This window comes from Protopterus annectens, chromosome 7.part0 (genome assembly GCF_019279795.1).
Source record: "Protopterus annectens isolate FY-2018-M chromosome 7.part0, PAN1.0, whole genome shotgun sequence".
Taxonomy (NCBI): domain Eukaryota; kingdom Metazoa; phylum Chordata; order Ceratodontiformes; family Protopteridae; genus Protopterus; species Protopterus annectens.
The window spans coordinates 884,721,616-884,739,579 of NC_056739.1; the positions used below are offsets into that span (position 1 = coordinate 884,721,616).

The 17,964-nt window shown below is 39.5% G+C and overlaps 1 protein-coding gene across 1 annotated transcript in view; it reads left to right on the top strand.

Moving 5' to 3' along the window:
- Nucleotides 1-269: 269 nt before the first annotated feature.
- Nucleotides 270-17,964, top strand: part of SCAPER (S-phase cyclin A associated protein in the ER) — a gene marked incomplete in the record, with an annotated part of 4,815,867 nt that continues 4,798,172 nt past the window's right edge. Inside the window, 1 exon segment of the mRNA XM_044077465.1 lies at nucleotides 270-724. Coding sequence (XP_043933400.1) covers nucleotides 509-724 — 216 coding nt within the window.

Sequence of the window (17,964 nt, forward strand, 5' to 3'; positions counted from 1 at the left end):
GACAATGTTGCGAGGGGCATGATGCAAAATCAGGGGCAGACAGTAGTTAGACTGCTGCAAGGTGACGTCTGCTTACACGGTTTAATTCTGTAATATGCAGTTGATAACTTATGATCTTATGACTGTAAATTCAAAATCGGCGGGACTATCGTGCTTCCTAGCTACGCCATCCTATCAAGTATTAGTATTTCCCAGCCACACCCCTAGTAACCCACTTCTATTGTACGGTCCCAAACAACACAAAAGCAAGACGCTGTGTAAAGCGTGCTTAACAACGCCCATAAGCCCTGCTCTCTATTCGTATTTTAATTGGCTTTATCGAATAGACACCCTGTATTTCGTCATTCTCGAGGACTTGGATTGGACTGCACTGTAAGCAACAAACTCGTGTATGAGTACTTCCTGTTCGGGTAATTTTTAGGTTATTTCGGGATTTTAGCTTTATGGCTACCGTCCTGTATGTTTATGTGACAGAGTGGCTGTATACTTAACTCGCTTAGAGACAGACATGTCTAAAGAAAGCCGTGGTGATGGACGGCGAAGGGGCGGATTGGGACAGCATCGTATGGGGAGTTCAGTAGAAATGAGGGACAGAGCGGGTATGAGATCAGGGCCTGGCGGGGATGGAAGAGACAGGTCCGGCAGCAACAGCTCGGGATCATCCCATGGAGGTGCTCCTTATGGAAAAGGGAAACATGGCTGTGGAAACGCAGGGCCTTTAAAGGTAAAACTGTTTCTTTTGTTACTGTTAAATGAATTAGACTAGGTGTACTGGTTATGCAGCATTTCAACAGTAGGCAAGCTTCTTTTGGTCTGATGTTTTCCTTCTTTACTAAGCACATGGCTGTCAGGTGACAGAAATGTGACTGATAGCTGTGTAAACACACACTGAATTTCTAACTTGCTGTCCACATACTTGCTGAGATGTTATTTTATTGATTCGAGCACTTTAAATATGCGTCATTAATCCTGCATTTAGGTTTCACATTTCTAGGGTCATCTGTTTGTAAATAAACCTACATCCATGCGTGGGTGACTGAACACTGTACTGTATAGGAATAGTAGTTGAGAATCGGACTTTTGATATCATTAATTTACGTAAAAATAACACCTGTATGAGAACTTGAAAACGTACATTGCTTTGTATAAATTGTCTAAATCAGCTCTTGTTCAATATGCCTTTCAGTTTTTGAAATAAACAGTGGTACGCTGTGCCGCTTGTACTTCAAAAGTAGGAGTGCTTGCCTTTCAGTTTTTCAGTGTATTTTTAATTGGGTACCTTCCACTGAAAAGGGCCCTTTCACAAAGGAGACTACTGAATTGTTTCCATTACACGTGTTGAATGCAACAGCAGATTACGGTATTACTATCTCTCATTAGTATAACAAGCATACTGTGGTTAACAGGTGATCTTGGATCGTCAAAAACAAGTGGAAACAATTAGGATGTTGTATAATGAGGTAGAAGAACAGAGAATTGAGGAATTCAATGAGAGGTAAGCATGCTGTGACTGGGGATGTGGAAAAACAGTTCGCAGAGGGCCAGAGGAAGTAAAAGGAATAGAAAAAATTAAGACCCAAGGAAAAATACTGTAGGTGTAGTAGAAAGAATTGTAAGGGGGAAAGGTTCTGATAAGGAGTATAGTAATGAATGACTTTTGCCTTTGTAGTGGGGTTTCTTTCAGTTTTGTATGTTATTAGTGGTATTGTTATTATTGGTTATTTGTAATAATTGTTAGTCTTTAATTATCTTAAATGAAAAAAGCCATGGGGGGGTCCTAGAAACATATATGGTCTTGTAATGGCAACATAATATGACTGAAGTGATGCCACGTGGCCAGAAGCTGACTGGCTTCTATAACACTGTTAATCAGTACAACAGAGAGAGACTAAGGAAAAAGCTGGGGAGAAAAATGTGTGAAGAGAACTACCAGGTAGAGTGCATGTATCATGTTTGCAAAGATGTATGGTCATACACTGTTTGGCATGCTGCTATGAGATCAGCGTTGAGCCATAATAAGGTTTTCTCGGCAAAGCCTTTGCCATTTTTGTATTGTTACTGAAAAATAAACGGTTATATATAGTAACATCAAAAATGAGGACTAGAAAGCAGATTAACACTTTTTTTTTCCAAAAAGGGTAGTGGGGGAAGATGTGGGCAGCCAAATAAACACATAAGACCAATAGAGGAGGTGCTGACAGAAAAGGAGGAAGGACACAAAGGAGAGAGGCAGACAAAGGGAGGACAGTTGTGGTCCCCCGGGATCACGTCAGTCGCCCTGCTAGACAGGGGTCCAGGGAAGTAAAGTAAATATTATGGGAAGAAATAGCCAGGTAATTGTTATGGCTAGGCTTGTGTAGGCCCTATGGCCGATAGCCTAGTACCAACCTATGAACCTATGGATGGATATGATTGTAGTAAAAACAGGGAAGGAAGTGCAACATATGGAAAGGGGTCAACATGATGGGAAATAAAGTGGAAATGATGAATCTATGACTGACTCCCTGTCGGACCCAGTTGCTGGTGGCTTGATTGGTAGGACTGGGTAGTGGTGTGGCTCTGCTAGTCATAAACGGGTGTTTTCTATGCAGCCATTGCAAGTCCACCAACAAGATCAGCATATCCTTTTCCTGCAAAGTTAAATATCGTGCCCCCCAGAGGGAGAGACAGCATCCCTGCTTCACTAATGACAGACATTGTAAGCCACCATGGAACCCACCGGATCATCTCCCCCTGGATGACCTTCATTTCCCTGCAGAGAGGGAGGTTTGGAGGGAGATGAGTCCCACCAGGGGATGTCCGGTTAGTTTGTTGATGAGGTGACCACTACCACACTACAGTTACAACTGTGACTAACATTGTATAAATAGTAACATAAATAACAGCAAAACAAATAAGTAAATAAAACGGTAAATAAAAGGACCCAGCAAAGAAAAACATTAACAGTTTTGTTTGAATACTATTAGGTTTAGAAGTACCTGGAGGGATAAAATGTGTTGTCAAGTATATGGTATTGATTTAGATGATAACCCTGACCTGTATAATTAAAAATTACTGTTGCAGGCAGGTTGTCACAAAGAATATGATTACATAAGATTTGTGCAGCTATTGTGCGTGTATATGAGGAGGAAAAGTGCATGTGGTGCAGTGAGTGACTGCCGGGGGCAGGGGAGGTGGACTGGGAAACTTCAGTGCAGTTCTTTATGTCCAAGAAACATGCAAGGAGTTGGCATATGTAGCCTACCCAATGGAAGGCTGCAGGGTGACATTGTGACCATGCCTAATGACCTAAACAAGGACACCATGTAGTGCTTGTCAGTAGTAGTGTGACACGTGTTCAACAGTGCATGGCAGAGTATGTTACCTTCAGACGCATCCAGGATATACTTTCTGCAACTGTCACTGGGAGGGGCTTGAAATGGACCAGGTCTATAGTTATTCACCGAAAAACAAAGCATCGGACAGCGTATATCATTGAACATGCCGTTTATCAAGCTGTTCTAAGATCACATTATGGTGGAGATAAGAAATTTGCCCTTTCCTCATTGTAATGCCATCTTGGAGTCACTAATTAGCGGGGGTGTGTGTGGGGATGATGAGGTTTCGATGAACAACATTTACGATGTAATGCTGTTCAATACTTCTACCGTTCAGTGAATAACCATAGACCTAGATGGACCAGTGTTCTCTGTTTGGATGGTAGGGCTATGTCTGTGTCCATAACACTGTAGAGTATGGCACGCAACATGCTAGAACAACAACCAGAGACATGCCTCTGATCAGTACCTTGAGTTGGCACTTTAGAAGTTTGGTGGATGGGACAGTAAAGCAACCTGGTTGTACAGTCCTTGTATATCAGGAGGTGCTTGTCAGCGGCAGGAGGCATTTCTTACTAGCAGCAAGTTGTCCACATACCAAAAGATGTGTGCAGCTGTAATATAATAGTTGGTATATATGTACCCCTGTTTATGGAGAGCCATTCCATGTGACTCCAAAAATGTCAGCTTATTGTCATCCATTTTCTCAGAAACGGAAAAAAATGTAGAAGATCTTCGTGTGCCAAAAGTCCTCCATTTGGCTAGGTGGTTAGTTCTAAATTACAATATAATCCGCCTGTCATGGGTAGTTCATGAACTCTGAGCACTTCTTCAATCTCCTGATTGTTTGTTTGTTTGTATCCTGCACAATCCATATCGAACTACATGACTGCTCTATAGCATCTGTAGAGGCTGTGACAAATACATCTGCATCCTTGCAGAGGTCATTGACCTACCCAGGAATGTACAGTATGCTTTGGAGTCATTCATGGTACAGTATGCTTTGGAGTCATTCATGCATGTGCATGGTTAAGGGCAAGCCTCCTAGCACAGCCTTGGTCCATTAAGCATTGTGTGAGACATGCATTTTTGTGACCGTTGCTTTTGATTGTCTCATTAGTCTCATTGTTGTCCTAAGAGCCTTGAAATTGCACAATAAATATAGCTGCAGTCATGCTGACTCTCATCACAGTATGGAAATTTGGTACTGCATAGAGAAAGATTTGGATACTGCTTACTATAGTTATATAGGATTCACAGTTCTACTGTTGCTATGATAGGTGTCCAAGGGACATGTGGAGAAAAGGTGTTCATATCCTGTCTAATGTTTTGATTTTGTAGTTGCTATATGGTGGATTGTTCAGTATCTGTCCGTTTTGCGGGACCTGGATCGCAGGAGGGGTTTGTTACCCAGCTTTGCAGTCAACTGCTACAGTCCTTTACTGATTACCGAATGAAATAAATGTGGCTGAGATAGATATAAGCTGGCTATATGCCATACAAGGGGGGGTGGGATGGTGATTGATTTCCAAAATGTCTCCGTTGTGAGAGACCTCCAATAACAGTTGCTGACTTGAGTAGTAGTAAATGTGTGACTTGCTGTGGTGGGCTGGGAGGTTGTCTTAATGACATTTACTTGTACCACGCTGCCTGTGGGTGCCAATGCAAGGGTTGCATGTAACATGGTAAGAGATGGCTCGTAGTGGGCCTAAACCTCATGTTGTACTCCTCACCTACAAAGGCCATAAGCCCACAGCACTGGACATTGGCCATGCTGTCATTGCACCTGTTGTTTGATTGATGAGGGCAGGAGACAGCAAAAGACAGATTGATACACAAGTAATAAATGCAGCAGACCATTGTCTGGTGGGCAAACAAGGTATTATATGTGCATACAGCTGTAACTGTCCACGTGTGATTACTCAGGGACATGCTACATGGACCGCAAGTATGGATCCAAAAGTGTCCCCACACACACACACACTGCCCAGCAGATTTCAAAGATGGATACTGCGGAGTGTGCTATGGTAGAGGCATACCTGTGACCGGCTTCAGGCAACTACTCCATGGCTGTGACTTCTTGAGGTGGCCTGTTTCTGAGTCAGCTGTTTGTTGCAAAGTCTGTGCTCACTGCAGAGTTTGGGGGTGGGGTCTGTATTACGCTTGTGGCAGACATACTGGCAGTTGCTTACTTTGTGTATACCTTAAGATTTACAGACTGAAATGGCTGCAAAAGAATGGAATTTTCCCAGGCAGAGACTGATATGCTGCTGGCCCTTGGTGATTTTTTTTGCCAGCAAATTCTCTTAACCTACATGGAATGGAATGTGCAGTTTGAAACCTATTTCAAAGTCTAGATCCATTAAAAACATGTTCTGTTCTGCAAACTGCTTTTTTTTATTTTTTTTAAATGCTTTTTCTCTAAGATTTAGATGTGCTTTGTAATCGTTGTTGTCACTGTTTGATGGTCATGTGATACGTAGAGTAACTATATTTTAAAAGTTGCTGCTCTTACAGTCACATTTTTTAGTATATCTGTTTTCTGTATTCCTGTTCTACAACTACTGTCAGGTTCATTAACATTTAGTGTTTGTATCACCATGTTATCTGTACGCAACCTGCTTTATGGGAATCATTTAAGATCACTTTCACTGTGATAGTTGAAATTCTGGTGTTTTGCTGCTTTTATTAAAATTGAATTTGAATATGTATTTACAGTATGGATTATTTTTCAAGGAAAACGCACAAATGTTGAATTTTATGGGGAAGTGTATGGCTTAGTGGGTTACAGTACCAAGGTCAATGATGGGCTAAATATTTAAATCTTTTCTGCTTGGACATGTTTGCAGTAGATTTTCAGAAACTAGTTACAGACATGGAGAAAAAAGTGGCATTAAGAAAGAGATTTGGATTAATGTATTTACCATAATTAATATGAGTAATCTCAATCTTGTTTGAAACCAGATGAATCACCCCAAAATGTGTAACTCAAAACAACTTCACTTCCATGGTCATAAAATGCATGGGAGGGCTTCACTCCCAATGTTGGAGCAAGCCTCCATACCCCAAAATGTGGAAATATCTGAGATTGCACAAACTCTTAGAAAAGGGAGAAAATTAGACTAAGCATAACACTCATCTATGTTCTATGCCAATCAAACCAATCCAGCAACCCTCTAGTTACCTTGTTCAGAGCATCACTTAATTGGATGGTGACAAACAGTAGGAATACCATGTGTTCTTCTGCATAGAAGCAAGGACATAAGCATAACGTCGTTTTTTATTTTACATTTGTTGAGTGCAAATGCCAAAATCAGCCCATCTCTAATGTCATTAGAGTGTTAAACTCCTCAGTCAAGAAAATGTTCAGATAAACAGTTGATATAGTAACTAAATACATGTTAAATTTTTTTTCTACTAGCAGATATTTAGTCTAGTTAGTTCGACAAGGTAGCACAGTCACCATTGGACTGTGGAATGCCAAAGATCACCATTGGCTCTGGTAAATCCACCTCACATCCAAGATCAGAGGATGAAAAAGTACAAAAAAAAACAGAGATGTGAGGAGATAGCGGTCACAAGTGTTAAGGGAGAGAACTGACTTCACTTGTTATTTGTAAAAAAAAATGCAAAAAAAAAGCATTACAAAATTAAACAGCAACAAATAGGTCAAAACTTCAGATGTTAATTCCTCATCAATGAAGGTACTGAAGAAACAAACTCAAACAGGCTTAGTCATTGGAATAACTGCTTTAATTTGTAATTAGCACTTTAATTCACCAACTGGACTTTTACTTGAATTTACCAACTGGACTTCATCAGATCAACTTTATGAAAATTGCTTTAACCCATGGAAAACCTAATGTATATGCATGAAAAGCATAAAGTGTTTTAAGACTGACAACTTCATACACAGTAATGAGCCTAGCCTACAATTAAGAGCTACGATTACAATTTTAAAATCCAAACTAATATAAGAAACAGAATATTAATAAATCAAAGTCCAAATAAACTGACGTGCAGAACTGGTAATTAACTCCTTGTGCTTTTTATGTATATGTAAGTTTTCCATGGGTTAAAGCTTTTATTGAAAAGTTGATCTGATGAAGTCCATTTGATGGACAAAAGCTGTTATAAATTAAAGCAGAGTTATTCCGTGACTAAGCCTGTTTTGAGTTGGTTTCTTCAATACCTTCATAGAAGAGAAATTAACATATGGCGTTTTGGACTGTTTTTATTACTGTTGCATAATTTTGTAATTAAGCGTTTTTTATTTTTTTTTTTTTTTATTTTCCACAAACAACAAAGAAGTAGTTAGTCCCATACCATAATGTTGAGGGTAACAATCTCCTCACTTCCCTGTTTGTTTTGCTACACAGTGACCTGAGGGATGAACCCTTCCTTCATGTCAAGTGGTCATGGAAGACAAAAAGTGTTTCAGTTCAGCTTTGTTTTCTTAATTATTCCCATTGTGGGGAATACTTAATTGTTTTGCTGTACGTATCTGTAAAGAAACTTTTTGAATGGTGGCAATGCAGTCATTTCCATGGATGTACTTTTTGGATCTCCAAGACACTAGCTTCCATATCGAGATCTCCAGAAAGTTCAAGAGGTTTCTTTGCATTAAGGTAGAAGCTAGTTGCTTCCATTTTGTCTCTCCATAGCTCCCATGGTGATCAACCAGAATCTACAAGGAGCCACAATATTTACTTACTTAGATGACTCCTTTTACAACAGCACCACCAGGTCATAGCCGTTATTTGGCTGAGAGTCTTTGCTGCTGATTAAAAAAAAGAAAGGAAAATTCTCTCTCTATACAAGTCCTTCCTGATTGTTGCTGAAACACTGAGCATGTATCCTGGGTCTAGGTGCCTCACCCACATTAAACTGCCTTACATTCTAAGATCAAGTAGTTGCTGCATAAACATCCCCCACGGTTGCATTTTAGAAAATATCTAGGTGTGTTTCAACTACAACAGCAAAATTTAACATCCATAGCAGAAGGAGGGGGCTTGCTTTATTCAGTATTTCTGCTTTCCCAGAAGGTTTCTGACCATCTTTCCCTGAAGATGCTGGGTCTCAAAAGCACCTGTAGTTTAAATGATACCTCATGTCAAATATCACATGTGTGTTTACAGTTGTTGTTGTTTTGAGTCCTGCAGTCTCATTTAGCAGATCATATGTCCCATCTGATTCATGTGTATATCTAAAGTATACATGATGCAGCTGTAATGGTGGATGCAGCTGCCCATCGTAACTGAGGGCACCCTCTTCCGGTTATTCACATTGCTGGGAGTAGTCACTGTAGATGTCTCAGCTCAGGGAAGACATTGCTAATTGCAAATGGTCCAAGGTTTTTGAACCTCTCCTGAGGCAATTTTGCACAAACCTAAACTGGAAATTTGGTTGGGGGAGATGTATATGCTTAAGATGAGAGCATTTGTTTCCTTACTCTTCCAGCCATTCAGGACTCCCTGTCCCATGGTATAATCACCATTCACTTTGATAATATGACTGTAGTCTAGTGCTTCAGTAAGGTGTGGGCAGTTTGATCTTCTTCCTTATGTGAAGAAGCTAGGAGAGTGTGGGAATGGAGTCTGTCAACCATTTGCTTTCTAACCAGCCACGTTCCACAGAGGCCAGCACACTTGCTGTCAAACTCACTCCTGCTGATGTCTCGCAAGTGGTTCCTTAGTCTTTCGGTGGCCTAGAAGATAATTCAGCAGTGATGAATGCCTTTTTGTGACTTTGCTGCTTCTAGAACAAACTCCAAATGTAGCACCTTATTTTCCTCCGTCCTTCCACCACTGTGGTGTTGTGTCTCGGATATTGTGGGCTTTGGCCCAGAAGTGGCCCCCTGGATTTTTTATGATTTCCCTAGTTTCCTGCACTGATGAGATTTTGTAGTAGGCTAAGGAGTATAGTTACAAGACCATTATTGTAGTTAAGTATTAGCTTTGACTGTCTTAACTCTTTGATAAGGCAGTACCAGTCCAATGTAGTGCATTTCTAATTTGCTTATTAAGTAATTCTTACTGTGGCATGTACTTTGGTTGACTGCACGATTTCTTCACTTTGGTAGTGTCCCAACAGCTTGTCATTCTCCAGAGTGGTACAGATGATTATCTGTTTTCAGAAACTTAACATGTGAGAAACAAGTTATTTGCCTGTCTTGTGCCAAGACATTGAACTTTTTCTTCTTCTTTCGGCTTTTCCTGGCTAGGGGTCGCCACAGCGAATCACCTGTCCGCTCATGAGTGGCACTCACGCCTAGGGCCAGTTTAGAGTGTTCAAACCACCTACAGCATGTCTTTAGAATGTGGGAGGAAACTAGAGCACCCGTAGGAAACCCACGCGACCAGAGGGAGGACATGCAGACTCTGCACAGAAGGCACCCCAGCCGAGTATCGAACCGGAGAACCTCTTGTTGTGAGGCGGCAATGCTAACCGCCTCCCACATTGAACATTTTCTGTGCTCCTTTTTTATCTATACTTAAAGGTTCATGGGTGTTTACTAAGCTAGTGACCACAAGGGCCTTTTTAAGCCTAGCCATGCATCCCAAATATCTGACAAGTTCTGATGCCCTTGGATAAGTGTAAGCATGGGCCTGGGAGATGAACCATTTACAGGTTACTTGAGTCCATTAGATACAAAGGTGCCAAACCATGGATGAATTTCTGGTTTCCCATCCGATTGTCCAAGTTGCACTTGAATTGGGTTAGGGAGAAACTCTGTCTCGCATGGATGAGGAGCCTGTTCCATAGACAGGGTAGTCTCTGAGATCTATATCTCTCTCCAGCTGGTCCTATTTATAGCACAGGCAAGGTTTAAGTGTCTAGAATGGGTAATTCTGATTCTGTTTATTTTGTGGCGATGCAGGAGGTCCATCAGAGTGGGGTCTGATAATGCTCTTTATGTCAGGCCATAGATCTACCCTCAAAAGCCTGTAGGAGACTTTAATATCTAGTGTGGATTTTCAGTTTTGCACTTGGTTATTCTTCCATCAAAGTCCACTTATCTGCATTATATATTCATCAGGGTATTTAATACCTCTACATTGGCCTCTTTGAAGATCTAAAACAGTAACAAAAACTCCTCCCAAACACAGCTTTAAATCACTGTATATAGAAGTAACTTTATTAAAACGGAAGGTAAGCTCTTTCAGAGAGTAACCTCTGCTTCATCAGACCATGTTTGGGAGGAGTTTTTGTTACTGTTTTGGATTTGACTGCTACGTTTACTCCAACCATAACTGAGCTGTCTACTTTTTCTTTTCTTGCTCTTTGAAGAACTGCAAAGACTTCTTCAAAGACGCATTCCTTTTTGAAAACAGGCTTGCGATATATATTATTATTATTATTTATTTATTTATTTTATTTATTTTTTTTTGAAAACCTGTTTATTTTTCAATAAACAACCAAAATGTACAGTATATCATTCTTTTGGTAAAATAATAACAAATTGTTTAACTCAGTCTGTCAGACATCTTAACAAACACATTGATATTGCAGTTGTTCCCCATCTATTTGTATCATTAGAAAACTTAAGCTCTAAAATGTAGCCATTCAGCCTAGATATGGCGCAAAATCTTTTCTTCAGTTAAAACGGTGGCCAAAATATTTTCTCCAGTTAAAATGGTGACCAGTGTTTTATATGATTCTCAAATGTATTGATATTTTATATTACCTATTTATTCTCCCAGGGAATTTCAGGAGTGACCTTCTTATTTCTTTATCGTTATTTGAGCAGATACTTAAGTTCTTAAGATAAAGTTAGGGTTCGCTGTTGCAGTTTTCTTTTATCAGGATCCTGCTAAGTAATTTAACCATATCCTCCATATTTAACTTTTTTTTTTTTTTTTTTTTTTTTTTTTTTTTTTTTTTTTTCTGGTCTTGCATGTTTTCTCCATCCTTTCTCAGTACTTAGCTAGAGCTATTAATTTCATAGGTTGGTACTAGGCTAGATACAAGCCTATCCATAACAATTCCCTGGCTATTTCTTCCCACACTATTTACTTCCCTGGACCCCTGTCTAGCAGGGTGACTGACGTGATCCCTGGGGTGAATTTCCTTTCTCCCTTCCAGTCATCAAGGTTCCTTTTGAAGAGGGCCAAAGAGGTGCTCTGCTTGACATGTATGGACAGTCTATTCCAGAGTCTGGGGAGTCCTCTGGGTCAGGAACCTATCCCTCCAGCATATCAGTTGAAGAAAAATTGAGTAATTTTGCTTTGCTCTGTTGATCAGATATATTTACTGATCCAAGGGTTTCTAGAAGTGTAGCAGCAACCCTGTGGCATACCTCTGAAATTCTTTCTTGAAGAAAGTAGTACAAGAGGTTTTGCATCAACATGCATTTTCCAAACACTAAGAAGCATGAATCTATAAAATCTGGCATTATTGATTGTGATTCAGTACCTTACCAATAAATCAAAAAAAAAAAAAAAAAAAAAAAAATATATATATATATATATATAATTTTGTTTTATTTTTTTATTTAGATATGTATGTACATAGACGCACACACTTTTCAGTACCTTACTAGTGAATCAAAAAAATATATATATAATGCATATATTTTTTTTATTTATAATATAGATAGGTATGTATGTACATACACACACACACACACACACACACACACACAAAGGTCAAGGCTAAAGTATGAGTCAAAATCAGGGAGAGTTTGGCGGTAAGTTCTTAGTCTGTAACCATAGAGGCTCACTGGTATTGCTTAGTTACTTTATTTATTTAGTGCTAGTCCTGCTTCAAGATGGGGTTTTACAGCTAAAGATATTTGCTATAAAAATCAATAAGAGAAAAAATCCTGAGCTAGGATAAATGCATCTCTCCGAGGCAAAACAAAATACAAGAAAAGAAAAAAAACAGCGACTGCACACAGCTAAATGCAAGGACAAATGCTTTCAGGCCAAAAATAGGTGCTTCTTCATATCAATATAAAACCAAAAACATCTTCACAATATAAGAATAAATCCTTGCCAATCACAGTAAAAAAACAGGTAATCACATGATGTCAGAATCAAAAGGACCCCTTTCCGTTCCGTCTGGCTCGGATCCTGTTGCTATGATTCAAGACAAGCAGATGGGGTAGTTTGTTTATATGCTTTATTATATAGAAAAACATCAGGATGGATAGCAGCAACATAAAATGTAAGCAAACTGACAGATCATTACATACATGCATACTTACATCTCAACAGCTCTCTACAAAATGTCAGTCTGGCATGCACATACTCAGTATTTATACATGTATATGCAAGCCCATGAAAATTTTCTTAAAGGTATACATGCATACTGATCTACATTCTCCCTGTTTAGTGAATTGCCCACAGTAAAATAACATCTGAAAAAGATCTGCAGTTATACAGACACTGAGAAATAAACAAAAAGTTCATGTTCAAGTTGCAGTGCATCTGGAACATGATCTGGAAATGTTACCTGATCTAGTGATATAGCAGTTATAACTGGGTTTAGCAACAGGGACAGTCATTTGTGAATAATCCGTTTCAGGAGTTTTGGAAATCCTCTCAGGAACAGAGAGATTTGCTGGAATGTCCTTTAGAAATGGAACACTGGATAACTCGTACTGAGATCTAGAGTCATTTTCACAGGCAAGATGCTGCAATACAGGCTGAGACACTGGTACCAAATTTATTTTATTTATTTAACATTTTGTTTACCGGGAAAGTCCGACTGGACACGTCCTTTTTCAGCAGAGGCCTGGGGAGAAGCTCCATGCCCAAATGTTTCTGATTCTGCCAAGTTCAACTCCTTGTGAATCCACAGTGTATGATCTCTGCTCTGGACATGCACTTTTCATGATTTCGATCTGATCAAACCCTTTGGGCATCTGCATCCTCACCATCTCACCTTCTCAGAATGGAATGAGCAGTTTGCTGGACTTATCGTAATAGGACTTCTGGGACAAACGCCTTTTCATAAGTTGAGCTCTCACTCCCTTGATGTTCTTAGCACAGGGAACCAACTGATTTCTAGTGTGGTTCTGGTTTGTGTCAACAAAAGCCTTTGTGCAGGTGAACCGAGATGTTTATTATAGGGAATATTTGAGATTCAGGAGACTCAGAAAAGCATTGCTATTGTCTCATTTCGACTTCTCTAGTAACCATTTCACACTTTGAACTGCACGTTCTGCCAAGCCATTTGATTGTGGGTACTCAGGGCTACTCGTAACATGAAGAAAGTCCCACACTTCAGCATATCTCTTGAACTGTTGGCTTATGAACTGTGTAGCATTGTCGGAAATAACTTTGTGTGGACTACCATGGACTGCAAAAAGATAATCAACTTAGTAATGATAGCACTGGAAGCTAGATTGGGAAGTAGGTCAAACTCGAACCAATTTGAATAAGACTTTGCTAACACCAAGTAATGTTGACCATTCCATTTGGAAATGTCTATCTACTGTTGAGCAAGGTAGTTCAGGACTCTGGTTTAGCTGAAGTGGTTCTTTCTGTTGATATGGCTTAGTACTACTACATGTAGAACAAAATGGAAGTAGTCTCTCAATATCCTTTGACCTAAAAGACCAAAATACTAATCCTCTCGCCCTTCTTTTAGTAGAATCGGTTCCTGGGTGGCCATGATGCAAAATGTTACTGTACTCTTGTAAGGATTTTGGAACAATCACTTTTGGACTGTTTATGACGATACTATTGTCAAACAAAATCTTATCTCTGTAAGGAAAATAAGGTTGCAAGTCATGAGGTAAACAAGATTACGTTGACGGCCATCCACGATTGATCAAGTGATTGAGCTTCTGAAGTATTGGATCTGAGGCTGTGTGGCTTCTAAGCTCATCAAGATGTGTGGAAGAAAAATCTCTCACTTCCATGACTTCAAAATAAAGTTTCTAATTTTCATGCTATTCAGTGGCATTTCTGGGTGATCTGGATAAAGTATTGGCTAGATAAAGAAGTTTGCCTTTTCTGTAGACAAGATTGAAATTAAACCTTTGCAATTTCAACATCATGTGTTGCAATCTGGCAGGAGCTCTATACATAGGCTTTCTCAAAATAGAGACTAGAGGTTGGTGATCTGTTTTGATCTGAGTAGGTCAGCCATAAATATAATCATGGAACTTTGAACATGCAAGCACAATTCCCAAGAGTTCTTTCTCTATCTGGGCATGCTGGATCTCGGTTTGGGTTAGAGTTCTGGACACACAGGTCTACCCTCTTGAAGAATGACTGCACCAAGACCAAATTTTGAAGCGTCACAAGAAAGAGTTACTGGTTTGTGAACATCCATAGTGTCCGAGAGTTGGTGGGCTGGCAGTTCTCTGTTTCAGGACATCAAATGGTCTTTGGCAGTGTTGTAACCAGGATATATCTTTGCGTGTTAACTCTCTGAGCGGTGCTGAAAGTTGGCTCAAGTCTGGAATGGACTTGCCTGGGTAGTTAACCATGCCAAGAAAACATTGTAAAGTTTGAACATTTGTCTGGAGCTGGCATCTCAAAAATTGCTGTCTGGTTGTAAGCCTGAACTGGTAAACAAATGGCCAACATAAGTCACTTCTTGTAGCCTGAACTTGCACTCCTGAGGATTCAGCTTAAGATTCACTTCACATGCTCTGTCCAGAACTTTCTTGAGGTTTCAGTCATGCTCTGCTTCACCATTACCTCGTAATAGAATATCATCTACTATAATAGCACACGGATATCCAGAAAAAAATTATTCCATCGCACACTGGAAGACTTCACTGGCAGAATTTATACCAAATGGCATTTTCAAAAATCTGTACCTGCCAAAAGGAGTACCAAAAGTGGTTAGCAATAAAGATTTTCGGTCAAGCAAAATTTGCTAAAATGAACTCTTTGAATCCAAAACAGGAAAAACAGTAGCATTCTGCTTAAGAGCAGTGACTTGTTCAACTGTACGCATTGGCTGATGTCTTTTCAGTGCTTTGTTCAAATGTCTTGGATCAATAGATATTTTGATATCATCTGAGCTTTTCTTACGAGCTTCTACCAGGGAAAACACCCATTCAGTTGGTTCTTCAACTGGACAAATCACACCTTGCTGCACCATTTTGTCTAGCTCAGCTTTGACCCTGTCCTGCATATCTACTGGAACTTTCCAGGCTAGTCTGACAACTGGGCTGACTTCAGGGTTTAACTTCATGGAGTACACAACTGGCAGTTTGCCTGGTTTGTCTTCGAAAAGATCAACATAGGTAGAAAAAATAGACTGAGCAAAATTAGAATAGTGGTCTTACAAGCTTACATGGTGCACTTCCTTCTTAAAATGAAAATCCTATTTTCAAACTGTCTCTGAGACCTAATGACTGTACGTGCCTTTTGACTACATAAAATTTGCAAGTCATAGCTGTTCCCAGCAGAGGAACATGAAAGCACTACTGAACCTTTTGGTTTAAATTTCTTCACCACCATAAGCAACAAGCTTTGCATACTTGGCCAAAGTCTCACTAGCACATACTCTAGTGAATGTTTCTGCTGACACAACATTGCACTTTGAACCTATGTCAACTTTGAGCTCTGTGGGTCTTCCATTTATCCGAACAGTACAAAATACTTCATTCTTTGCCCACAAATCTACTGCTTTGGCTGTTTCGTTAAGCACAGACACACAATCAACATAAAAAGTAGGGTCACTGCTTTCTAATTGATCAACTTGTCTCTTTGAATATTCTCTTTTAATAAAAGAATGTGCCTCTTTTTGATTTACTAAATCTTTGAAAATGATTCCACTTTTTACATCTGTGGCATTGCTGACCATGACCACGATTAGACACATGATTGCCAACAGAATTAACACAGTTTGCTATGAGGCTAGGTGAGGGATCATGTAGAAAAAACAATGGAGGAACCAAACCACGGCCATCAAATGAATAAGAACAACTTTTAATGGTAAGCGCTTTCGCAGCAAAATATGCCGCTTCATAGGACAGTACAATAATTACATATTAAACTATTTGAAAAAGCACCATCTAATAAAATCAGGCATTTAATTATACATGCACATTTAAAAATTCAACAGCCTTAAAGGTACATAAAATACAAAATAAAAAATTATTAGAGTAAAATAGATGCATAACTTATCTACTTTAACCCCCCCTGTCCTGCAACACAGGTTTTATGGATATCTTATCATTGATGCCCCTGCCCATAGTGGCCTTCATTCTAATAATCCATTCCAATTCTGCTGTTTCAGTTCTATTTCTAATGTCCCCACCCCTGTCGTTCAGAAAGATCTTTTCCATCACTCCACCCCCAGAGGTCCTACACTTATACTTCCCTAACCACACCCTCTCTTTCTTCCAACCTATCCCATCCTTCACCCCATCCCATACACTTTAGCCACACCCCTAACATCCAACTATCACTCTCAATAAGCCACACCTTAAAGTACCTTACCAAATTCACTTACCCTTAACTAATATATATTAGGACCCTCCTCTCTTCTCTTCCCTTATCCTTTATCTTCTTTTGCTCTACTTTTCAATCCCTAATCTCCTCGGTCCTCTTATTTACAGTCTCAATAAGATGCCTCTGGCTAATCTAACCAAGCTAACTCTTGCAGTTATACTTTCTACTATCCTCACCTCGCCCTACCTTCTTACCTCCTTTTGAAAAACTTCACTATTACCATCTTAACCACCCCCTAAAACAAACGGCAATTCACGCTCATATACCCTCTTATAGTCCTACTAATATAACTTCCAATCCCAGTTACCTACTACCTAAATACCATAGACTCTCCCACATTAAACACAACATACCCACAATAAAGAAACTGAAAATTCAAACTTACCTTGGGTATAATTCATTAACAAAACTAAATAATCCCTCCTTAAAAGATGGTGACATCCACCCCAACCCTGGCCCTACCAACCCCACTATCCATACAGCCCACCCTAAACTCAATAACTCTCTCCTAATAGGGCATCTAAATATCCAAAGCATTAATAATAAAGTAGCCCACCTCCATGCCCTCCTAGATATTCACTCCTTTGATATTCTCTGCCTCACCTGAAACTTGGTTGAAACCAGAAACTAAGGACAATGAAATCATTCCCCAAGGCTATAACATAGTTAGACAAGACCAAACAAAACGGAAAGGGGGTGGAGTAGCAGTTCTGTTTAAAGATGGACTTCATATCTCCACCCTACCTTATAATCCAACCCAGGATAGTAACGCAGAAGTCCTCATCACCAAACTTCAAATCAATAAAAACACATCTTTATACATTATCTGTATTTACTTATCTCCATATACCTTATATCACTACAATAGAGGCCATACTAAGCGGGGTGTCTTCTACTTACCCCCAAGAAACAATAATACTAGGCAACTTTAACATTGACTGGAAAGGTGTTAGTGCAGAAAATTCTACTTCTCATATTAACCTCCATGGCTTTAGCCAAAGTATAACCTCTATAACCAGAAGTAACTAACAAAAAAGAGAGCACCTTAGACTTGATACTTGTAAACAAACAGAAACAATCTTATAAGGTAGGAACACTGCCAGACAATGTAAGCGATCATTTTTTGACCTTCATCATAAGAGGAAAGAAGGATCTTCCCAACCTCCCCACCTTTAGGATAGCTCGTTCTACCAGACACTTTAACTCAGAATTATTTCAAACTG